At 40.1% G+C, this 26531-nt stretch overlaps 1 protein-coding gene across 2 annotated transcripts in view; it reads right to left on the bottom strand.

The window, feature by feature from the left end:
- AMFR (autocrine motility factor receptor) overlaps nucleotides 1-19565 on the bottom strand; it is a 39900-nt gene extending 20335 nt beyond the window's left edge. Inside the window, exons 1-8 of one of the 2 annotated variants that reach the window (XM_060085127.1) lie at nucleotides 19145-19565; nucleotides 12176-12268; nucleotides 8956-9120; nucleotides 7433-7585; nucleotides 5011-5051; nucleotides 4492-4624; nucleotides 2746-2879; nucleotides 1791-1901 (exon numbers count right to left, since the gene is read on the bottom strand). In XM_060085127.1, the coding sequence (XP_059941110.1) occupies nucleotides 1791-1901; nucleotides 2746-2879; nucleotides 4492-4624; nucleotides 5011-5051; nucleotides 7433-7585; nucleotides 8956-9120; nucleotides 12176-12268; nucleotides 19145-19411 (1097 nt within the window). In that variant the 5' untranslated portion in view covers nucleotides 19412-19565. The remainder of the gene's footprint in view (nucleotides 1-1790; nucleotides 1902-2745; nucleotides 2880-4491; nucleotides 4625-5010; nucleotides 5052-7432; nucleotides 7586-8955; nucleotides 9121-12175; nucleotides 12269-19144) is intronic. The other variant, XM_060085128.1, reaches the window with a different exon arrangement.
- Nucleotides 19566-26531: the final 6966 nt, after the last annotated feature.

The following is a 26531-nucleotide window of genomic DNA, read 5'->3' as shown; positions in this document are numbered from 1 at the left end:
AAAACATTAAATCCTAAAATTAATCTAATCATGTGATTGAAAACATTTCTTCTGGGGTGAAATACACTCTCTTTTGAGTTAGTCTTCCAAACTGTTCCCAAGCTCCTTAGGAACTACCTGAAAGTTTTTTCAGAAATGTGTGTGAATTCTCTGGTCTTCCAACCTCATCAAGCAGCACCACTACCCATCCAGTCGCACAGCTGCAAAACTAGGAGAATCCCCAACGCCTCATATTCCTTGTTTTCCCACAGCCAATCTAGCACCATGTGCTTCCTAATCCTTCTCACGTCTGTCCACCCTCCTCCAGCTCCACTTCCACCACACCAATCCACAGTCCTCTCAGCACATACCTGAACCACTGCAGCCCTTACTAACTAGTCCCCCTGATCTTTTCAAACTGCATCCCTGACCCCAAGCCCCCAAGCCCCTGCAGGGTCGCTCATGCTTCACCCCTGACCCTCAAGCCCCTGCAGGGTCGCTCATGCCTGCTTCTCCTGCCTCAGCAAACACCACTCCTCCTTTGACATTCTGAGCTTCAGCCCCACGGGTTCTCTTTAATTCCCTGGATACGCCACACTCCCTCCTGCTACAGACATGTTCCCTCTGTCTCAAATGCTCTTCCACCTGATCCCTTCTTCTGCTGACTTAACTCCTACTCATCATCAAGAGTCACTTTCTCCAGGTGGGAGTCAGGTTCCTTTGTTACAAGCTCTCAAGGACCACGTTCCTTTTCTTTAGAGCACTTATCTCAATTCATCATTACATGCTCATAAACACACGTGGTTAATTCATGTCAGTCTCCTCCATTAGGCTGAAAGCTTCGTGAAAGCAAAGACCACATCTGTCATTTTAATTTAATTCCCCAGAACCCAACACAGCACCCAGCACATTAAAAAAAAAAAAAAAAAAAGAAATCAATAAATGTGTTGAGTTACTGATACTCCAGCTCCAAAGCCCTTGTAATATTAAAAAGGAGAAGAAAAACTATTTGGGAATATAAAATAAGGAAAGGAAGATTAAAGATGTAAAGATTATAACTTTCTCAATATGCAAAATTGACCACAGATACAAAAGGCCAAAAGATACCTCAAGGTCCATCAACACCAAAAACATCCAATCTATAAACAGAATGATTTGGGTTAAACAGACACAGTTCCTGTGAGATCTCTAAAAATGAATAATGTAAGGCAGTGAGGACTGCAACACAGAGACAACAGGACTCCCTGGGAACGGAACAGCCTGTACCACACACAGATCTAGTCCAGTCGTGAAGGTTTGCAGAAGATCCCATTTTCTAATTCCTGATAACACAGTCACAGTTCTGGACTGCTTAGTGCTTCTCGTCTGATCCCCATCTCAGCACACTTGCCTGGTGTGTTTTTTTATGTTGCCTTAGGGCATGTGCAAAATGCAAAGATATATATTCTCACCAGGGTAAGAATAGGGAATAAGCTGTTAGAAAGCAAGGATCCCCCCACCCCTTTAAGTCTTACAGGCGTATTTGCTATATCTCAGAACTTAAATGGAGAAGGAATATGAAGACAGCTAACACACCCAGAAACTAAGATGGTAACCTGTGAGTGGGGAACAGTCCTGCCCTGCAGGCAAGAGGCTGAAGAATAAGGAAGACACACCCAGGCTCCCCATCCCACTCAGTACCAGCACCATGGCCAGCCTGAGGGAATGTCCCCACTCCTTGGCTAAGGCTGGTCTTAAGCCCCGGCACAAAAAGCACCCACGTGCCCCTGGACAGAACATCAGTCCCATGTGGCCCTTTGCAAAGCTCCTACTTGTGGAAAAGATGTCCACAGGGCAGTTTCCTCGCAGCCTGCATGGAGTCCCAGCAGATGGCACAGTCATCGTTATTGACAGCCAGCTCCTCTGGAGTTGCAACCGCAAACCTGTAAAAAACAAAGTGCAACTGGCAGGGATCTCCATCAATTCCACACACAAATACTGAGCACCACTTACTTCATAGACTTCACCTTTAACAGCACAGTTACAGAGGAATCGTGTTCAGTAAAAAAATCTCCACCCACGAAAAATTACACCTGCATTCTCTTCATAGCCCACCAAAGAGCAAGAAATCTATACACAGAAACTGACTGTGTCTTAACAATGGCTCCTGTTAGTGATGACTTAAGCGAACATTTCTGGGTAAATCAGAGGAGTTAAGACCCCTCAGAGAGCCAAACTGTTCCCTTGGACACAAAAAGGACACCCACTGATCTCACACTTTCAGGCGTGGTTTAGCCTCAGGATGGCAAGTGAGTACCTCCTCCACTGAGGTTAAGAGTATGAGAGAGAGTATGTGTGTGTGAGCACACATGCATAAGGAAGAAAAAGGGCAGAAGCCCAAGGAAACATCCATTTAATAATAATGATGATAAAAATAATGACCTAATAAAAGAACCTAATCTTTACTGAGCACATACTATGTACCCAGTACTGTTCTAAGTAATATTACGTTCATTATCCCATTGAATCCTCCCAACAGTTCCAGGAAGAAGGTTCTGCTATCATCCCTAGACTTAAGCAAGTGAGGGACAGGGAGGTAAGTAAATTGCCCAAAATCACACGGCAACTAAGTGGGGCTTCAAACCCAGGCAGTCTGACTCCAGAGCCTATACTCTTTACCATTCCGTTAACAGTTTACAAAAGCAGGTTCTCGTATAATCTGGGATCTGTTATTATTAAAGATCTCAAATGAGTCAACATGAGCAACGTCAACTTGTGCTTAATTACCTGGCTTCCATGTTTCCAACCACTCGCAAATAGTTCTTGTGCCGGCGGATTCGACGTTGTACCTCATGAAACAGGTAACGCAGCTGCATAAAGATGACCAAGCTGGCCATGGATAACCAGATGTTGCCAAATAACTTAACAAGAGGGAAAGAGAATAAAATATACAATAAAAGTGAATGTGAACTTGCTACTGCTGAGAGTGCGGTATGCAACAGAAGCTCTGAATTGTGGGCGAAGGTGAACTGGAGCAGTCATTCAGAAAGCAAATGCACACATTTCTCTCACTACCCTGAACAATGTACATGCTCTCTGGCCTAGTCATTCCATCACCAGCAATCTTTCCTGAGGAACTAATCAGAAATTTTAAAGCTTTATGCAAAATGATGCCCCTCCATGCAATTATAAAACAGAAAATCAGGAAATGGACACAATGCCCAGTAGGGGAATAATTATACTGTAAACTCATATAATGTAACATTATATACTCATTATATTTATTATAAAATATAATTACATCCTATTATTATATTTTATATATAACATTTTGAAGATGAATTACATGGGAAAATAATATTTAAGTGAAAAAAGGATAAAAGTACTTTAAAAAAACTAATATGTGACAAAAAAAGGTACGCAAAGATGTGAAGTAGCAAACAACTGAATACAATCTAAATATTCTATTATGGGAGCAGGCTGTTCAATGGCTGGGGGTGGGGGAATAGGAGGAAGGTGGTCAAAAGGTACAAACTTCCAGTTATAAGATAAATACGTAGTGCGGATAGAACGTACAACATGATGACTATAGTTTTAACAGTGCTGTATGGTATATTTCAATTAAATCATCGCACTTCTATGTTGTGGAAGTTTTATCTTAAAGGTATTAAAATGATTTAGAAGAATTGTTGCTAGCATAGGAAGATGTACATAATATACTAGCTACAAAAAGCCTAAACTATATGCCCAATACACAATCTCCATTGAAGAATGTATGGATTTGAATATATAAAGAAGCAGTAAACACAACAAAATGTCAACAGTTATCTCTGGATATTTGTTTTTGGGGGGGCCTTTTTATTTTTAAAGTATGTTTTGAAAGTTACTTCTAAAAAGTAGACTTATAGAAATGCGCTATGTTTTACCCAAAAATTTTTAAATGCTACTTTGATAGGCTTACAATTTAAATAAAATGCCCACCAAATATGTTGATTCTCGCCATTCACAGATCACTGAAGTGCTAAACCAATGAAGCAGGTTTTCAGCATGGTGATTTCTTGTACATCAAAGTAAAATGTAAACGATGAAGTAGGAGGAATTAAGAATAAAGACTTTGTTTTTAATTACAAAGATAGAAAATTTATGAATCCATGAAGTAGCTAACACAGTGGGAATTCCCTTTACCACCTACAAAGTAACTGTTAAATATTAGAAGCCACAGAAACTATGAGGAGAGGAATTCCCTTAATTTCATGCTAAAACAATTATCTACTGACTTGGTCAGCAGAGTCACCCACGTCTCCTACACAGCAAACACCTCCTGAGCTGGGCACCAAACTCATTCTACACTGCTTTATACCTGTTGGCCAAAAAAAAAAAAAAGGAAAAAAAAGGGAGGGGAACAGCTGCATCATTTTTACAGTCTTTAAGTGGGTCATCCACAAATGTTTCATCTGTTAAACCCTGTACTAAACAGGGTTCCTGATTATAAAAAACTTAGCTGTCTGTTAGAGCTCCTTCTGGGAAACTTACCAACATGTGAATATGATGCATGAGGTCCAGGGACAACAGAGTGAGCTCCATAACAAAATCTGTGTAATAGACATATGTTCCCTTTCCTTCCCACGTTCCTTCGTGATTGAGGTCCCAGAGGTGAATTACATATCTGCAGTGAATAGAGAAGAATCATGTTAATGACTTACTGTTACAATTGAATTTGTTTTAAACATGATATACTACAGTCACATTTTTATAAATTTTTTACATGTTGTATCTTTTTATTTTTTTTTTGGTATGCGGGCCTCTCACAGTTGTGGCCTCTCCCGCTGCGGAGCACAGGCTCCAGACGCGCAGGCTCAGCAGCCATGGCTCGCAGGCCCAGCCGCTCTGCGGCATGTGGGATCCTCCCGGACCGGGGTACGAACCCGCGTCCCCTGCATCGGCAGGCGGACTCTCAACCACTGCGCCACCAGGGAAGCCCCCTACATGTTGTATCTTAAAATCAACTGTATGAGTAGACCTCCATCACCACCCTCCCAAATTTCTACTCACCGTAAAATCACATGAGCAGTCCTCACTGTCACAAGAAGAGACTATTTTAAAAAAGAGAGATTTTTTTCTTTTTAGTAAAATTTAGGATTGCTCAGACCAAATTTACTTTTACAAAGTGATAAAAGTTCTCAGTTCAATTAAAAATCAGGTTGGAGGTGGGGGACTTGGAGGAGGGTAGTCACAAGGTACCAGTTATAAGATAAATAAGTCCTGGGGATGTAATGTACAACATGATGACTAGAGTTAACCGTGCTGTATGGTATATTTCAAAGTTGTGAAGAGAGTAAATCCTAAGAGTTTCTATCACAGGGTAAAAAACATTTTGGGGGGTATGAATATGCGATGATACTTATCGTGGTAATCATTTCACAACAAATGTAAGTCAAGTCATTATGCTGTACACCTTAAACTTATACAGTGCTATATGTCAATTATATCTCATTAAAACTGAAAGAAAAAAAAAACAAGTTACCAACCATTTTATTTCATGTGCTTCAAATTTCCATGGAATATTTTCATGACCTAGAAACAACTTTCATTGAGCCTTTTCCTGTTAATAGGTGGCAACCAATTACACCTGTCCATTTCTTGGGCATGCCTTCTACAATCTTGAGGTCATTGAGTTTGACAATCACTTATATTTTATACTGCATTAAGTCACCATAATCGATTATCCTAAGAGGGTGTCTGAATACTTGGTGACCCTATACCCAAGGTACAGCTTAGGTACTACTATCCTAGATATGAATCCCTGCTCTCTATATAATGCTTTCTGCACCCCCTTCACCCACACAGAATAAAACAGATGAAGGAAATCAATAACAAAATAAGACCCTCATAGTATTCTGTATTAAAGAAACTGATACTAAGAAAAATTTCTTCTTAATCTAGCAGAATAAAACTGTTAACATTCTTTACGTTTGAGATCAGGAAACTCCCGTTTACAATGGAAAATATTTTACATAGAAGAGAAACACTAGAAACATATGATTTAGTTCAAAATATCAAATCTGTAACATAAATTATCTTAAAAAAATTAATGAGCTAAAATGAAAATATGCCCTATGACCCAACAGACCTATTTTAAATGTCTTTAATTTTAGGTATACCGTTTTTCAAACTTTGGCCTAATACTAATTAAAAGTTAGAGAAACAAACAAGGAAAACCCAGTATCATTCAAATGGTGATTTATAGTAAAATATATCTAAATCAAACTAATTAATGTCAGAGTAAATAAAATTTTAAACATATTTTTTTACATTTGTATACCTTTCACATACAGAAAGTATTCAACTAGGATTGCAAATGTTTTTATTAAGTACTTAAATGTTCTTTCCTTATTTTTCTTACACTACTATATTATACTCTGAAATGAATGCTATTAAGCAAAATAAATTTTAACCCTATTCTAACTATTCCCAATTAGTACTTCAAACTTAGTGTTTTGATATTAGCTATCTACTGATACTGATATTAGATATCTATTATTTCATTTTTTCCATTAATAATAGCAATTATGGACAAGATAAAAGTATTTTGCCTTTGGCCTGAGGAAAAAAGCAAATATAGCCACTGAATATAAAGAACATACAAAAAATTTGATTTCTATCGAACAGAAATTAGTATTTTCAGAAAGGGTTTAAAAGTAAATTTTAAAATATACATGAACATCTCAGATTATTCTTTCAAAACAACAGTTTGCATATATACTGTATTATTCTATAAAATCTTAATTTATGGCCTATCTAAAATAACCAATTACAGGATATTTCCCTACTAATTGTTACCAATCATTGTTTACAATATCTTAAGGAGAAAACCCTTCCCACTTGGAAGTCACAGAACTTGGATTGTGCTACTTTTGCCACTTTGGCACTTCAAGCAATTCACTTCACCCTCCATGCCCATTTCCCCATTAATAAACAGGTATAATAAAATGAGTCAATATATGTAAGGTATTTAGAACAATCCCCAGCATAGAGTAAGCACTATATAAATGTCGGCAAAAATAATTACAGTTGACCCTTGTGCAATATGGGAGTTCATCCCCATATAATTTATAGTCGGGCCTCCGTATCCAGTTCCTTTGCATCTGTGAATTCAACCAACCAGGGACCATGTAGTACTGTAGAATTTATTACTGAAAAATACCCATGTATAAGTGGACCCACACAGTTCAAACTCACGTTGTTCAAGGGCCAACTGTACTTTTTATTATGTTGTAGCAAGGATCACGTGAAATAACATATGTAAAAGCAATCAGTACCAATACCCAACCCCAAACAAAGGAACTCAAAAAATACTTGTTAAAATGAAGACCAGATAGCCACTGTGGGTGAAAATAATCTGTCAATAATCCTCTAGCTTCCTTGAAAACACATAGGAACATAATCAGAGCAAAAACCTGTCTCTGCATCTTACCTCTGCAGCCATGAAAGCCAATGTGTGCATCCCATGGGTGTAGCCTGTGACACAACAGACAACTGCTAATCCACAGCAGGAAAGCAGCATAGCAACCAGTAGAGACAGAACTCGACCATGGCTACTCATTGGTGTGGTGGGAGAAAAGGAAAGCTAAAAATGCAAAACAGGAGAAGGAAGCTCATTCTTCAGCATGGCAGTGTTAATTAAACCTGACTAAGCATGGCAGTGTTAATTAAACTCAAGATTAACCTTGGGGTCTTTGCTTGGAGGTCTGTGCATAGCCGCACGGCCAAATGGAAGCACAGAAAAGTATCCCATCACCAGATGGTCAAAATTCTCCAACCAACCTAAATATGAGTATGAGCTGATATTTTGAGATCTCTATCATTTAATTTATGGAATATAACAATATACATTATATTTGCATCTCAAGTTCTCAAGGATCCTCCTACCAGTGGGATTATAAGCCTCTAGAAACAATTTGCCAAAGGAATGTAATTCTCTCTTCTAGCTTCAACAGGACTCAACTTCAACAGGGCAGCACCACATTCTGCTGTGTTCTTTCACAATCTTGTTCTAGCCCTAATCCCTCAAAGTCACTTGGGAGGACATTCCTAGCCCGTTCACGGCTAGGACAACTGAAGTGTAATCCAGGTGCAGACTGACTACTATCATAATGCTATGTTAACAGTATACAGCTTGGAAAGGAAGGCCTGGAGCTGTGACTCCTGAGCAGGAAGGTGTAGATACCAAACCAGTCGGGGAGGTCAGGAGCGCCTGTCCATGGCCTGGGATGGGGGTTGAATTATGAAACAGCTGAAGGCTTTGGAACTGAGATTAACTCACACAGACGGGCAAGGACCACCATGGTCCATGAGGACTGGGTAAAGAAAGGGGCAAGCAGGGTTGTGGAGTGGGTTTAAGGGAGGGGCAGGATTGTAGGCGTCCATTTACTGGGGATCCACGAGATTAGTTCGGGACTACTAACAAATGAAGATTCACCCACACAACTCTGAAGCCAAGAGGCAGATCTTGTACCCAGACAGAAAAGGTTCACTTCTCCAGGGACCAAGGAAGCCAAGAGAGCTAATTCAGTCCTGCCCCAGGGTGGAAACAATGTAAGCTAGTCAGAAAGAAGGGCTCCAAGAACCAGAGTAAGAAGGGGGAAAATGGAAGGAGATTAGAACAGAAAACATCTGGAAGAGACCAGCTTTTTTTCAGTTTATATATTAAGGTTTCCTTGCGCTGTGATCAAAACAGTTTGTGTAGGTGATCTGACCTCACGTGGGTTGTAATGCAACACTACTGGGGAGGGGAAGGAAACCTCCCTAGGGGACACTGCTCCTGCATTCCTTGGCTGCTGCAGAAAGTTTCTCAAGAAACAGGTAGGAGGTACCTGATCCAGGAGCCTTCCCTGGGAGAGCTATCCTGCACATGTGTGTCACTGCTCATTCATATTACACAACTGAGACCTGGCAAATGTGTGCCTAAGCAGGAGAAGAGCTTGGCTAAAAACTCACATATTCAAACCGGTCCTTGCAGAGCTGAACCATCAGATGCAGAAATACCAGTCCAGCAAACCAGAGGCACCACATGACCACTTCTTCCACTGTCTGGACATTCAGCACACCAAAAATGAAAATGAACTTGTAGAAAATGAAATTCCAAAACTTGTCTTTGAGGTGCTAAAAAGAAAAATATTTATAAAGGTGATTACCATTATACCTAACCCATTCAAGGAGAAGGTAACATAACAAAAGCTGGCTTCTAAGGAGAAAATAGTCTATTCTCAGCTTTCTAACACTTGTCCACAAGAAAATATCAATAGAAGGCAAAGAAAAAAATGAGCCCTCTGAAAAATAAAGGGAAGACACCTAGAAAGTAATCTATAGATTTTGGATTGAATTCCTTAGTTATGAAATTTTAGCCATTAAAAGGGGAGTGATATTAGTTTAGTACCTTATGTATTAATAATACATATACTTCTAACACAAAATAACAAAGAATGGTGAGAGCTACAAGTATCATTTTTAATACTTCTACTCTCTAGATTTTTAAAACAAACAAAAGAAAAAGACTGGACATTCTTCTTCCTTTTTTTTTTAAAACATACTTCAGATTCCAAAATAACATATGCTCATTTGCCAGCCATAATCAATAATGTATGAAAAAGTACAAAGAAAATTAAAACAAAAATGATGCCTTAACATTTTTATGCATTTTTCTTCCTAAATGTAAAACATTGATTTTTGTATACTTTTATTTCACTTATATTGTGAGAACCTTACCAATGCCAATGAATACTGTCTGAATAGACCACTTTAGTGGTTACACATGGACACCGAAACGTTTTTTTCACCATTCAGAAAATGTTGCAATGAATATGTTTGTACAAGTTTCTATTTTTTCAGCATCATAGAATCAAAGCTTACGGATATTGTTATGGTTTCTAATAAGTAACATCCATCTGATTTCCAAAGAAGTTATATAAATGTACACTCCCACAGAAGTATATCTGTTTCACTGTACCCTTTCTTACACTGAGGATGTCCAGTTTTAAAAATGTTTACTATCCTGAAAAAAAGGGCAATGAGGGGCGTCTAGCCAACAGATATTAAAAGATACCTCAAGCCATCTGTGGGAGTGGTGGCAACTGAGTGCAGAGGATAAGGATGAAAATATGGCTCCTAAGTATACTTTTATGTATAGTTTTGAACCATGTAAATATTTCACAAATTCAAAAACTTAGAAAGAAAAGCAAAATTGAATAAAAACATAAATAATTGAACCTACATGTGGAACAAATTGATAATGTGACTATTTAAAGATAAGAGTTACTTGGAGAACTTTAAAACACTGTACTCTAACTGTACACCCTTTGTTCAGAGAACAAAATGAACTAGGGATCCTTGGTGAATGTCTGTTTCCAGATCTGGGGCAGGAAAGCATGAAGTGAACCTAGAACATTTTGTGTCCTGGTTCTGAACCTTCACTCCACCATCTATCTGCTGTGTGGCTTTGGGCAAGTTACTTACAATCCCCAGGCTTTGGTTTCCCCATCTATAAGACAGGTATTATAACAGTGTATATCTCATAAAATAGTTGGGGTAACTCAGTAAGTTAATGTATGTACGGTGCTTAGACAACTGCCATAGTAGGCGATAAGTGCATTTAAAAAATTCCTTGTTCTACACCGCCACTTAACAGGTGGAATATTTGTCCAATTTTAGGTAGTCAATGTCTTTGCCTCTAGCATTACTCTATTTCTTGAAGTTTAAGCACACAGAGAGTAAACCCATGTCAATTCTGTAGCATTCTAACTCAAAACGGCACTTAATAAATGCTACTGGATGACACTGGTCAAAAACTGTCATCACTGAATAACACGAAAGACGTGATCTATACTGAAAAAAAACTGAAAGTAGAGTTGAGTGACAAATGTGCCCATCACGATTACCTCCAGGTATTCGAAAAATCTCTGTAATACTCCAGGGTTATGTTTTCTGTAAATTCTGAACTGATATTTAACATTTTAGGAAAAAGAAAGCCGTATGTAAGGCCCACTGGTGCCAGATCAATCCACCAGCAATGAGGTTGCTTGCCTGGCCTGACCAATTTCTGGCCCATAAGTCAAAAGTTTTTCTTGAAAACAAAAGAAGCATCAAAAAAAAGCTTCTGTATCCTACCAAAAAACCCTCTATGTTCTACTGATCCCATCTGGGAGACCTCTGGAGTCGATATTTTGGAGAAAGTACTGAATACTCACTAATGAAAAATTTCTGGGAAAACAAACAGTCCTGCCCTTAACGGCATCCAAGGGCTCAACTCTAAACTAGGACCTCAGCTGATTTAGTAACAAGAGATTTGGGTTGAAAAGGATACGTAAGGGGTGAGGTCACTGTTGTACTTTTAATGTAGTAGGTTCCTGTGTCTTACCACTGGGATAAGATAAAGTACAATATAGTTCTGTTTGTATGTTATTGTTTTAAAGGCCAGTTCTAAATTCTTACTTTAAAACACACTATTCTACACTCCATCCACTAAAATCCTTGGGGAACTGCCAATCTGTACAGTATGCTTGTGGCATTACTTCTTTAATGGAAGCACCTCCTGCTCATACATACATTCTGAGAGTAATGTTCAAATGTCAGACTATCTCACCTGAACACTGCTTGTAGAATGATGCATCTTAATACACTTTTCCAAAGGGAAAAACTAAAATCTCTTGGTAAATTCCTTTGGAAAAGAACCCATATTCTAAAGAATGATATATACAATTACTCAAACTAAAACACGTCTGAGCTTCTTTTAAAATTACCTCATAAAAGTCATGGGGAAACAGCTATAAAGAACAATATTGGGACAACTTGGATACATTAAATACGGATTGTGGATTACATAAAGTATTTCATCAATGCTGAATTTCCTGATTTTGATCACTGTGCTATGGTTACATAAGAAAATGTCCTTGCTCTTAGGAAACACATATTAAAGTACTTGAGGTTAAAGGGGTATGATGTCCCCAGTTTACTCTCAAAAGGATCACAAAAAATATGTATATATAAATAAAAGGCAACTGTTAGAGTAAATGGGGAAAAATGTTAATAACTCTGAATCTGGATGAAGTCTATATAGGAGTTCTTCATATTATTTGTACAACTTTTCTGTAAGTTTGAAATTATACCAAAAATTTTTTCTTTAATCTGGTCACAAGAATGCATCCTTGCTATCTGGACTTACCTGTCTTTCGCTCACTCGAAGAGGGCCAAACACAATACACTGGATTAGCTTAGCCACCAACATCAAAACACAGCAAGCAGTATTTACTAGAACCTGTACACAAACCAAAGAAAGGAAGTTTATTTCCTTCTGTTGAAAAATAAAAGCAGCTCTAAAAATTTTATATTAGGAATTCAGCCAACGTTTCTAATGACTGAGACTTTCCAGTTTTCTACCAGTACAAGATAAGTAATATTTGAAGGGGCACATTTTTATGGGTGGCAGGGTACGGATGAGGAGTGGGGAGGACGGCACCAGCTCAGCAGTTAACTCACAGAGCCCCGCCCCAACATGTACCCTCCAGAAGGCCATCCTCCCCTTCAGTCTTAACTGAACTGTGTGTAAACTTTGTACTGTATGCACCTGAAAAAACCGTAAGTATCTCCTAGGTACATCACTTCCTACATTAAGATTTTGACAGCCTAGAAGAAAACTTTTCCAGAAAATGCAGTTATCATGAACAGTGAAGTCCAGCACCCAAACATCCTGCCCTGCCCTGTCAGAAAAATAGGACATGTGGAGAAGAGTGTGGATGGTCATAAAAAAGTCACAAGGTCATAAGGAACTGAGAATCAAAAACATACACATTTTCAAATGTATTGCAATGGGACAAAAGATATCTGTGGTTGGTGTTGGCCTTAAAGTAAAGGTTCTGGGGCATTTGAGGGGAGTGGAACCAAGAAAGCAGGAAGAGCTGAGAACTGAAAGGCAACCATGAGACACCAATGACTATCCAAAGCCTTCTTCACCAGCAAGTGGAAAACTTTCTTAGTAATTAAGAGAGGGACCTCCTTACACCTAAACAACCAATGTAATGCTTACAAAATGAAAACGTGGGCTGCCCCTGACTCAGAGGCTAGAGGCACATCACATTACTGATGCTCAAATGATTTCTAAAACCACAGAACCTGAAAAAGCCAAAAGGACCTTGATGAAGATGGTAAAGAGGACTTTTATTAAGAGCAAATGAAAACAAACACCAACAACATAAAGGCTGCTTCAATCTTTGATTCACTAAGTTTACAGGAAGGTGGCCATATTCCTCTTTCCAGGTCATTCTTCCATCTACTTTTAAAAGAAGCAAATGAAATTTTAAGAAAAAGTAAATAAAAGGAAGGTGACGGAAGAGAGTAAGGTAAGAAAGCAAACTCCCTAAGATCTCTTCAGGTTCCCTAGTGCTTCACAGCATCCAGCCCTTTGGGAGCCCTGACGCATTACATACAACGAGTGGTAGCCCTGATTCATTACAAAAGATTAAATTATGTTTAGTTACATTCTGCCTGTCTAATGGGGCAAGGAAGTATGTGATGTATTTTCAAAGAACTGAAACAAAAATAGTGCTGAAAAATGAAACTCTTCTGGTAATTAAATCCTTCAAATAGCCAGGAAAAAACTCAAATTAGTTATCCAAAACATCCCACCTCCCTAACATGACTCCCTGTGGAGCAGCCCTATTCAAAACATTCCAACAAACAGTGTAGAATACTAAATTTTAAGGAGATGAAATAGAGGTTTAAAAGGCTCATCTTCATTGTGCTCTAAACCAGTTAATGGGAACCCCAATCAGGTTAAATTAAGTAAAATTAAAATTAAGTAAAATTAAGAAAAAATGTCATAAGACAAAACTACAGCCCCAATCCTTCATGCCATATCCCCCAGCTGAACAGGATTTTTAAAATCAGCCAAACATCTCCAGCCTAATTACAAAACAATTTTTAAAAATTCTTCCTGTTTTTGCAGGTAGGCTTACAAAGTAAAGAAATAAATTCAACACATTTAGCACCTACTTGCTCAAGGCATGTGGGACATTAAGAGAAATGAGGGTGATCTGGACCCTGCACTCAAAAAGCTTTTAGGATCTACAAGACACAGCTTGGTAAGCATCTAACAGACCAAGCCAGCTGCTGTGAGAAAAACAGAGGAGAAATCAAATTTAGGGTCACTTAATCATTTCTCTACGCTAAACAGCATTCTCATACACCTTGGGTTACAAAATAAGAAATAAAGTATTACTTCTCAGGTAAAACTTTTCTTAAGTTTTTCTAAGTTCAAAAATGAGGTATAGGGCTTCCCTGGGGGCACAGTGGTTGAGAGTCCGCCTGCCGATGCAGGGGACGCGGGTTCGTGCCCCGGTCCGGGAAGATCCCACATGCCGCGGAGCGGCTGGGCCCGTGAGCCATGGTTGCTGAGCCTGCGCGTCCGGAGCCTGTGCTCCGCAACGGGAGAGGCCACAGCAGTGAGAGGCCCGCGTACCGCAAAAAAAAATAATAATAATAATAAATTAAAATAAATAAATAAATAAATAAATAGGGAACTCTACTCAATATTCTATAATAACCTATATGGGAAAAGAATCTGAAAAAGAATGGCTATATGTATATGTATAACTGAATCACTTAGCCGTACACATGAAACTAACACAACACTGTAAATCAACTATACTCCATTATAAAATAAAAATAAAATAAAATTCCAAATCAGATCCCACTAGGTCACCAGTGATATCCTTACAGAAACAACACTTCAGCCCATATTTAAACCAACGGAATTCAGACAAACTTTCTCACCTCACTTTATCCTTGCAGACCACAGTAAAAGTACTAACCTCATTCTGCTCTACACAGCTAACTAATCTTTCTTTGTGGGCAGAATCCAAACTTAAATGTAAGTAAATCTAAGTACAAGGGGTTCACTGGAGCACTGTTTATAATAGCAGAAAAATGAAAACCAATTAAATGTCCATCAGGGAGGTTACTTCAATAAACCGTAAAACAGCCATTCAACAGAATACAATGAAGCCAGGAAAACTAAGTCAGCAGTTCTGCATTTACTAGCATTATACAGAAACTTCAAGATAACTTGCTCACTGAAAAAAAAGCAAAGTGTAGAAATGTGATTACTATGCTACCTTCTGTGTAGGAAAAAGAAAGAATATGTATACATACCATATATATTTGTATGATATGTAGATGTGAACTGTGTCGACTTGATCAATCTGGGTACTTCTTAGTCTTCTACTTAACACCAGCACTAACTACCCCCTCCCCCCACAAAACACACCTTCTATCAATCTCCTCCTTTAAGGACAACTGGAATGTTACTTTTCTGTAGGCTCCCAGTGACAAGTATAAAATGCCAGTAATGCAAACTCCCCCTTATTATACTGATGCTTGTGTTCCTCTTTGCACAACATTAGGGAAATAAATGAGATTACGTATACAAAGCATGCAGCATACATCTAGCAAGCAATCAAACAGCAATCTCCTTCCCTCCGCACTATAAAGATTTTTCCTATATTTTTAAGTTGTCTATCTAGGCTTATATCCTATTATTTACAAGTTTAGTCTTTTTCTTCAGCTGCCCCAACATTTCTGGAGCTAACATTTTTCTCTAATCATCTTTGGAATATTCACCTCATAAAGACTCAAACCTAGTAAATTACTTTCAGTTCTCAAGTTGTATAATTATGTGAAGATGGGCTCTTTGAAGCAGGAGTCAGAAACTTTTTCCCTAATGGGCTATCAGACAGTAAATATTTTTAGATTCTGTAGGCCACATGCTCTCAGTCACATATTCTTCCTTTCGGAAAAAAAAAAAAAAACTTTAAAAATGTAAAAACCATTATTAGCTAATAGGCCAAATAGGCCAACACGGTTTGCCAATCCCTGCTCTTAACGGTCAGATGACTTTTATCCATTTTCGTTTTTGGTGACTTTTTCCCTTGACACTTCTATTTAAACTACTTCATTTGCATATAATTAAGTCATCAGAACCTTAAAACTTGTTTCATATGTCTATTTCTCCATTTTACCATGTCCAGCTCTTACAGTTTTAAAAGCAAATACATAAAAAAGAAAAAGAAAAAACCAGAACTGAAAAAAAACCAGGAGAAAGTAATGAAACTAATGAGTAAGATTAATGAAGTTGAAAAGCCAAAAACACCTGAACAATTCAAAACAATGATGGAAACTGATCAGGAGGTACTTTAATGGAAGTGACATCTGAACAATGTAAAATTACCCAAGAAATGAGTAACAAAATAAAACCTAATCTGGAATGAAAGTTCTAGAAAGACATGAAGAAACAAATAATCATGCCAAACCTGGGTAGGTGTTAGTGCAACAACCCTGGGAACCTCCCCTCACACCTGTTCTCAATGTCAGTGCCAGAGGGCCACCTGGAGAACTTTCCTTGGGGACTGGAGTCCTAGGTCACTACATCTCCTGGCCTCTTCCCAGTCTACACAAATCCATCTTCCCCACTGCGGCTATAGGTCCGCCCCTGAAAAGATCATCTCATCATGACAGCCCCTCCTCCCCTCCACTCCCGCTTAAACCCTCTGGCCCATGAAATAATGTTCACACTCCTTAACAGAGCAGGCAAGGTTTACATCATCTGACCTTCACCCCATACCCCATCCTCTCCCTCATCAGTTTCTCAACCATTAACATGCCTAAAATCACCTAGGATATTAATCAAAATGAAGACATTATATCAGTATCTATATTCATCTAAACTGTGCCCTACAAAGATAAGTTTTAGAGATTCCAGTATGCAAAATAATATCTAGCAGGATTTGCAAACTGGCAGAAAGATCAATTGATTGTTTTGTCTTGCCGTTTTTTAAAAAAATATTTATTTATTTATTTGGTTGTGCCGGGTCCTAGTTGCAGCAGGCGGGCTGCTTAGTTGGGCTCCTTAGTTGTGGCAGGTGAACTCTTAGTTGCGGCACGCATGTGGGATCTAGTTCCCCGATCAGGGATCGAACCCGGTCCCCCTGCACTGGGAGCGTGGAGTCTTATCCACTGCGTCACTAGGGAAGTCCCTTGCTTGGTTTTTAAAAAATTGAATCTGAGTGTCCTTGGGCAGGGAAAGAAAGGATCCATTCTGACAAAGGCCCCGCCATATATTCTCCTAATAATGCGATCTGTCAGGCCTCCGAGGAAGGCATTTGAGATTTTGACTCCCACTCGTCTACTAAAGCAGAAACTTAAGTAATGAGGAAAACTGACAATGCATACATGGAGGGTCTGAGGAACCAAGGAAGACCAAGATAAGTGTGAAAACCACAGAGGAAAGATGGAAGAAAAACAGCAAGATCAACTGAGAAAGGTAAAAAATCATCAGCAGATAGGAAGAAATTACAAACTCGCATGAGGCAAGACCTGTTGAAAAAGCTGGGAAGAAAAGGAAATTTTCTTAAAAGTAATAATTTTCAGAGAAAATCAACAGGCTTTATGTAATGTTTTATGAAGAGGTGTTAACCTTGGAATTTGAACATGAGTTTTGTAAAAAACTCTGGCGAGGGGGCAGGGAGATCATTAAACAATACTAGTAGTTGTTAAATACTATAGCAGTTCCATTTCAAAGGCTTATTTGTACCTTATACTTAAATAAATAAATATATAAAAGACTACATTATAATCTCAACATTTGGCAAAATCACTCTTCACATCACAGTTTACCTGCCAACTGAAATGCAAAAATAGATTTTTTAAATCTATGTTTAATAGAAATTAAACAAGAGACGTGTGGCTGAGTTCTTTCTCTTCTCCCTTGTTCTGTACTGTAAGATTCAGCTTTACACAGCAGTGGAGGAATGGAACTTCACCCTTCACTGCCTTCTACTCATCTCTTCATCAGAAGGACCAAGAGACTTGATCCACACCCACAGTTCATAAATCCCACTGCTTCCTGATGAAGCACAGCGGGATTAATTATAACAAATGAGTTGTGTATCATTCTGTGTACTTGGAATATTAATCCCAGTCACTTACAGCCGGCTCTCACCCCAAAACGGGAATTTACAGAAGACAAGACTCTGGACCCAAGACACCACAGCACATCCAAGGGACAGACTTCAGTCCTGGAACAACCTTTCTGATCGCCGTGGGGTTTCTGTGAGGCATTCAAAGGCTAAGGTAGAAGCCAAGCTCTTAAGCCAAAATACTGTTGATCTACCCGCCTGAAATTATTTGTTCTAATAAGTGAAACCAGCATTTATGCCTTGTAAATGCTGCTTATCTTACACTGGCAGACAAACTGGAAACCGAGTTTTAAAATGGATCACTAAAAGGAGAAATCCTGAGTTCAAATGGAGAGACACCTCTTGACTCCGAATGTTTTGGCTGCCTTCAGACATCAAAGGAAACTTTCATGAACCACCAGGTAAAAGCAGCAGGAAAGGAAGCAGTTTGTATGTTTGTTCTACCCAAAGAGGACAATCACATAATAAATAGAAAAAAAAAAAAAAAAAAAAAAGGTCTCTCTCCAAACAGGAATGTCCGAACACACCCAGATGCCTAAAATTCTCCTATGCTCAACATCCTAACTGTCTCTTCCCTCTCTTCGTGGGAAACCTGTTAACATTTCCGGGTCTGACAGAGTCCGAAAAGCCTTCCAACTTCCCTCCACAGTTTAATAAAATAGCCGGGGTAACTGACTGGCCGGTCCCAGCCTCCCAGGTCAACCCGCTCTTTGAGGACTCCTTGTTTCCTTCCCGGTGGTCCCTCAGAACCCCAACTCTGCTCCGCCATCGTTTACTTCTCCCCCCAACCCACCCCAGCACCTCCCCCCTACCCCCCGGCCCTGACCCTCCCCGGCCGGCCGCGTCCCCTCGCACCCCGCCTCCTGCGCCTCCCCAACCGCGTCCCAACGTCCCTTCCTCAGGCCCTCAAAGGCGACCCTGCCCTCGGGACCCGCCGCTCCTCACGACCCCAAAGCCACCCCCGCCAACCCCTCACCGGGTCTTTCAGTGGCGCGCACGCGGGCGGGGCCCCGCCCCCCGGGCCTCGCACTCGGGGGTCCCGGGGGGAAGAGACCCCGGCCCCAGCCACGCCCCCCACAGATAATGGGTGACATGGCGGTCCCCACAATCCCCCGCCCGGCTCCTCTCCGCTCCTCCTGGGGGGACCCGGCAGCCTCGCTCACCCACACGAATAGGCTGTCCGAGAGCAGGTACTGGGCCACGTCGCGGGCCCGGGGTCCTCCGGTGCTCGGCCGGACGAGCGCGGCCAGGTCTGGCTGCACCGCGGGCGTTACCGGCTCCTCCTCGGCGGGCCCAGGCCCGGGCCTGGCCTCGGGCTGGCTGAGAGCGCGGTAGGCGCTGACGATGGTGCCGAGCAGGGCCAGGCCGCTGAGGCCCGTGTAGGTGCGGAGGCTGGGCCAGGGGAAGCGCTCGAGGAAGAGCAGCGGCATGGCGGCAGCGGCGGCTTCCAGCCCCCAGGCCTCCCCGCGCTGCGGCCGGGCCGCGGCGGCCTCGCGAACGGCGCCCACGGGCTCTGGCGTCGCCGTTGCCGTCGCCGCTGCCGCTGCCGCCTCGCCGGGCCGGGCCGGGCCGCTCCTGGCCGCTCGCGCCGCTCCGCCCCGCGCCACTCCCGCTGCTGCCCCTGCCGGCGCGGAAGATCCTCGGCTGGCTAGGGGCGGGCCGCCGCCCCCAGCAGGGTGCGGGCGGGACGGGCGCGGGGGCGCGGCCTCCGTCCCCCGCCCCCATCGGTCGCGCCGCCGCCTGGCTGGCGAAGGCCTCGGCTGCAGGCCCTGGGGCCCAGAACCTAGCATTATCCTCCGCCGACACCCCAGCTCGGCCTGGCCCGCGGACGCACAGGGCACCCGACCGGGGCCGAGCCCAAGCGTCACTCAGGCCCGACGGCGCTGACAAGCGGTCGAGACCTGGCTGCGTGGCCGATCCGCGGGACGCGGGGACCCCCACCCCCGGGCGTCCGGCCACTTGTCCCTTCCCTTGCTTCCTTAAAACTCCCCCTTAAGCAGGTTACCCCGGAGCACCCCCTTCGGGCCTAGGAGCTTCCTAGGTGGCTGAAAGAGGAGATGGTGCTTAGGGAATAATAGAAGCCCTGACCTCATAGAAAGAAAATTAACCAACGGTCTTAAATTCTTCGCAAATAAAATTTCTGCTGTTTACTCGTAACCTCCAGCAGAGTCTAAAACGAATCCGATTAAGCAGGAAATAAAAATGTGTTCCGTCATACACCAGGTAGGAATGTAAAATGGTGCAGCTATTTTGGAAAGTGGTCTGTCAGCTCCTCAAAAAGTTTAAACCTAAGAGTGACCATTTGACCTTGCAATTCCACTTCTAGGTAAGTAACCAAGAGAAATGAAAACACCACCGCACAAAATGTGCACACAAATGTCAATAGCAACGTTATTCTTAATAGCCAAAGGTAGAAACAACCCTAATGTCCCTCAAGCAATGAATGGATACCTAAGTGATACCCCCTACAATGAAATAGTATTCAGCCATGAAAATGAAGTACTGATACATGCTGCAACATGGACAAATCTTGACAACATGCTAAGTGACAGCAGCCACACAAATGGCCGCATAGTGTGATTCCATTTATTCGAAATGTCCAGCACAAGCAAAAACATAGGTAGACAGAGAAAGTAGATTAATGGTTGCTTAGGGAGATGAGGGAACTGAAGTATAAAAGCTAAACATGGATTTCTTTTTGAGGTGATGAAAAGTGTTCTAAAATTGTGGTGACTGTGGCACAACTCTGAATATACTAAAAATCTTTAATTGTATATTTATATGGTGAAATATGTAAAGTATAGCTCAATAAGACTGTTAAAAAAAGAAAGAAAAGCACTACCAAAAAAAAGTGCTACCTTGGGGGTCTTATTCCCCAAGGCCTGTACTAGTGCCTGATGCAGAGTAGGTATTCAGCAAATATTTGTTGAATCTTACAAACTTTCAAAAGAAAAGGACTAAAATATATTCAAGGTCTCTTTCATACCTAATATTCTAATTCTAAAAGTTTATTAGTTAGAAAACAAAAGATCGCTCAGCTCGTTATTACTACCCAATTTGTAATTTTTAGAAACATCCTATTAAAGGGCCTGTGATGAACACAACAGTATGGCTTTTACTGGGGAGGGAGGATGAGCGCGTACACACACACACACTTATTTATATGAGATCTATATGATTAAACTTTCAGTTTCCTTTGGTTCTCTACCTGCAGCCATTTGATTAAAATGCTGAACTTTCAACTTCATTGGTAAATCAAGTTTTATACGGAAAAAAGGATAGTGATTTTCCACAAGTAACAGTTCTACTTTATCTGAGCCCCCATAAATTTTAAACCACACTATCCAACTATCCAAATTCAATCCAAGCCACAATAGTTATAAAATATCATATACCAAACTTGTCCTGTCACCATAAGGGGCTACTGTTAATAAATCTGTCCTTATTAAGGTACAGTATTCCACCACCTTGAATTCAAAGTGTTATACTCTGAGTTATATTTTGAGAGAACCACTACTTTCTACGTGTTAAAACTTCAGGCAGCCTGTTTCCTGGAATGACTTTGTGTTTAATAGCAACTTTTAACATTTGATTCTGACTACATAAAAACTATAGTCTAAATATTATACTTTCAGAAGCTTGTAATTTCTGAAGATTCAATATGAGAATAGGTGACATTAACCTAACTATATAAGGTTATTTTTTATTTGCATTTTAAAAGATCTTAAAGGTTTGCATCTGGACATCTTACTGGGATAATTAGTATTTGTTCTGCCAACATTTTGTCCTCAACCCATTCCAAGAAGGTAGCCAGGCTTTTTGCACATCCTTCCCTCAAGGATTTTTTTTTTCAAGGACAGAACCCACCTTCTAAAGTCAACCAATGCTCCTGGTTCTTTGTACTGCATCCTACATCATGATAGGAGTGGGAAAGGAGACCAGACTCAGGGGGATGAATACTAGTGTGGCCAGGAAGGCTGGGCCATAGACATAGGGGCCACCTGCATCATTTGCATCCTAAGGCCCAAGTGTAGCAGGGAGGCAATGGAACCAGACTTAAGAAGCTAGTTCAAAGCAGCCGCATAGCACAGGGAGATCAGCGCATAGCACAGGGAGATCAGCTCGGTGCTTTGTGACAGACTGGAGGGGTGGGATAGGGAGGGTGGGAGGGAGGGAGACGCAAGAGGGAAGGGATATGGGAACAGATGTGTATGTATAACTGATTCAATTTGTTATAAAGCAGAAACAAAAAAAAAAAAAAAAAAAGCAGCTAGTTCAGCTTGGACAAATATCCATGGAGTCCATGATGGAAGCTAGAGGTCTCCCCACCCCCACCTTCATTTCAGAGTGCCATTTATGCTTTCTGGATTCGTATGACTTTGGGTAGGTCCCCTATTCCCAATAATGACTGAGACTGAATTCCCTGCCATTTTGTGAGACGGGGGCTCTGATTTGGTTTGATTTAAAGGAAATAAATATAACATTTCAGACAAACCAGAGTTGTGAAGATTCGTATCTAGATACATTATAGCTCTTTTCATTTTAAAAAATATCCAAAAGCCTTCTATATTCATGATCTCATTTGATTTTCACCATCCTGTGAGAAACGCTGAGTAGTCTGGGTGTTGTTTAAGGTTCTCAGCAGCCTAGGAACTGAACTTCATCATCTAATCCAGTAGCCTTCATTGTACTCCCATGGAATTCTGCTTGTGTTTTCATTAGCTGGACCAATGTGTTCCATTACTAAATCTAGCAGAGGGGAAAAAATAATCAACTCAAGTTCATAGGGAAAAAAGTAAGTTAATGGGAACATTTCAGTTTTTAGCTTTTCTTTCATAATTTTTCATAGCTCTTTGGTGCCTGCTATAAACTAGTAAAATTTTCAGAAAAACTCTGCAATAACTGTATCAAGTTTTGTTCAACTTTTGTTCAGATATAAAGTCTCAAGCCTATGGTTTTATTACACATATATTCTCACGTTTTGAGTAAACCGTTTCTATTACAATAACGAAATTGAATTGCAAAGTACTGGGTCGGCCAAAAAGTTCATTCGGTTAACGAATACATCGTTCAATAAAGTTCTTGGTGAAAATTAATTTTTTTTTTTTTTTTTTTTTGCAGTACGCGGGCCTCTCACTGTTGTGGCCTCTCCCGTTGCGGAGCACAGGCTCCGGACGCGCAGGCTCAGCAGCCATGGCTCACGGGCCTAGCCGCTCCGCGGCATGTGGGATCTTCCCGGACCGGGGCACGAACCCGTGTCCCCTGCATCGGCAGGCGGACTCTCAACCACTGCGCCACCAGGGAAGCCCGAAAAATGTTTTTTATTTGTACTTAAAACCAAGTGAACTTTTTGGCCAACCCAATATTACAAAAGTAGCAAGCATGGTGTCACAGCACATCATTACCTCCAAGCAAGTTTGATTAAAAAAAAAAAACCAAAACTAAAGTCAATACTCTCTTTGGAAACTGATGAGTCCCCAATGATATAACACAGTTAACAAAATTGCATGGCAACTTCTAAATGCCAGTCTTCAGGTTCCAAATCCAATGACCCTTTCACATTGCAGGAAATCGCATCTGCCTAAGACAACTGCCAACACACAATGGAGGAATGCAAGGGGAGGGCAATATGGATGTCCCAGGTCTTCAAGCCCTTGCTGTTATGCAAGTTGTCTCTTACCTAATGTAATGGCCTCTGGCCAATGACACTGAAAAAGAACCGTGCAGGATTTCTAATGGCACGCTAAGATTAGTAGCCACACACAAATTCAGAGCCATTCTAATTTTTTTTATTGAAATGACAATAAAATAAAAAAAGAACAGTGACCATTTTAATCAAACTTTTACTTTACAAATATAAAAATATAACCAAAATTTCAGTTTCTTTTATACATTTTTCTATAAACTTAATGCCAGAGAAATTCCCAAAGCCAAACTATAAATGATGCTTGTACATTAGAATGTGAACGCAGCAACCAAAGTTTAAGTTTTTAAATGCGCTGATCTTTCCCTTAACAGAACATAATACATTTTCTCAATTTAGCTCTAGTCTTACGATACAATCCATCACTAAAATACAAATTACATCTAAACTGGCTTAATCTAGATTTACTTCAGTTTTTAGTCAGTTTTTTCACAAAAACAAGCTAGATAAATATAAACTAATATTAAAATGTGTTTTATGGCTCAAGTCAAATTACAGTATTATGCTTCTCATTACATATTTAGCAAAGGCAAACTGCTTCAAATGAGTCCAGTTTAACCCAAATAATGAGTAATGTAAAACATGTGGAATAATTATAGGAAATCAAACCTCATGCTTATATAAGCTGACTTGTATTACAGTCAAAACCCACTAAGCCTTCTCTGATAATGGGACATACAAAATTTTGCACTCTCTGAAACAGTCTTAGTGATGGGCGCATACTGTTCCAAACACTATGAACTAGTGAAAACATCAGGTTTGAGGAACTCAAACATGGAAAAGGTACTCCAAAAATTTCATCTCAAAAAATGAAGTCATTAAAAACCCGAGAGTGTAAGAGTCGCACCATTTAAGAAAGGGAATTTTAAGCTGATTGCCTGTTGGCCTGCTGAATTTGGAGGACCTCTACCCCTCACTTCTAATTAACCATGTAAGAAAACAGACTGGCTAGTTTGGGTATGTTTTATCCAAATAAAATGCTAACTTAACAGAACCCTTAAATATAAAAAATAATAACTGAACCATACAATGCTAATTACAAGGGAAGACAATGATAAAAAGTAAAAAGTCTTAACTACTGTTAAAAGTACAAATTCATACACAGAATTATCATAATGCTATTTTAAGTATTATCTACTTTTAAAAAATCACGTCTTCACCACATAGAAAAAAATAGATTTCACTTTTCTTCAAAGGGATGTCAATTCTAAATATGATTTAAAACATTTGAGTAAAACTTTTTAGTTTTTCCCTCAACCTACTGAATATTTTCCAATGCCATTTAGTAGTCGTATAGAGTATTCACTACTTAGATTACTCAGGGAAAAGAACACGGCATATATTGTAATTATACAATGCAAAAGTGGGCTCTCATTTACAAACAAACCTGGAACATAGAAGGCATTCAAAAATATAAGTTAATCAAGAGCTCATTTAAAAACTAGTCAGTATTTATTATTTAGAGAATTGGAATGCACATTTTAAGACTGTTGGTTCTTGAAGAAGTGTGGTAAGAACTTACTTAATGAAAGTGTTAAACAGTACCCTTGTACCCTCTTTCTAATGGAATACATCAAATCTGAACTTCCCTAGTTCTACTATTTTCATCAGGAAACTTAACAAGAGAGCATTGGGATACTATAACTAACCAGTTCAAATACAAGTTTAAAAAATTTGTGTTTGTGTTATGAATTTTACACTCAAAACCAGATCTATTATATTCCAAAGTTACTAACTCAGCCAACTTACTGTTTTTCTCACTTAAGCCCCAGGGTATGGATGACTGACTCAAGCACTTATACAACTGGGAAGTAATGCTCAAGAAAGAATTTCTAGGTCAAAGCTTAAGTTACAAAAGGACACGAGTGCCCTCGAATCAGATGACTCTTCAACTCAAACACTCCTTACTGACAGCACTTTATAAATCACACCAAGAAAAAGTCTGCCTCTCCTCACTCTCCCCAAATGGCAGGAGCTCACACACCTGCAAGTCACCACTGCAGCTTTTCACTTGGATTCCAGAAACAATCATGGAAGGTGGGCTAGGTCGAGCCATCTCCATCTCTGCCTTCCCCAATCTTGTAGGATTCATCAGTGAGCTCACCAGTAAAATTACAGTTAAGTTAGAAACAAGTGAATGTAAACCAGAAGGGCAGGACTGTTACACTTGAAGGAGGACGACTATCCACAAAACTAGGGGCTTTTTCAAAGGAGATCCCTGGTCATTTTTGGTCCTGGAGACCGGTGCTCACCTACTACTAAGCATGGGCACAGTTATAGTCACTATTAGATACGTAATTGTGTGAAGATTTGACAGGACCTCAACTAAATAAACTTGAATGTTTATAAACATAATTGCTCAATTGCTCTTGGTCTGATTTTCTCAAGTCTAAATAGGGAAGAATGTATGATGTATCTGTCACATCACCCAATATTCAGGAGAACAGCCCTGTGGTCAGTACCATAAAGACGTACAACTAACCAAAAGGTCATTTCTATCTATTAAAAACATTAACTGTGTCAATCTCTTTTCTTTAAGTAGCTGCATCTTGTAAGATTTCCTCTACATTAAACCTACAGTCAATCATTTGTAATAAGGCATACACAATATACCATTAAGCAATAACACAACCAGCAAACTCTTTTGCCTTAAGATTTTTTTTTAATTCCCTCAAATTTGATCCTAATTTAGAAGTGTTTTTAAAACATTTTAAAATTTCGTATTTTTCTCTTAGGCTGACAAAATCTAATTCTGATTCAGATCATTCCAAAATATTTTTGAAAAGGCTTTGTGTCACTTGTTAAAACCAAATTTTCATCTCTTTCACTGTAACTTCACATCAACT

The sequence above is a fragment of the Mesoplodon densirostris genome, chromosome 19 (genome assembly GCF_025265405.1).
Source record: "Mesoplodon densirostris isolate mMesDen1 chromosome 19, mMesDen1 primary haplotype, whole genome shotgun sequence".
Classification (NCBI taxonomy): Eukaryota; Metazoa; Chordata; class Mammalia; order Artiodactyla; family Ziphiidae; genus Mesoplodon; species Mesoplodon densirostris.
The sequence above is the reverse complement of the archived record's forward strand: the minus strand, read 5'-3'. Positions and strand labels throughout refer to the sequence as shown.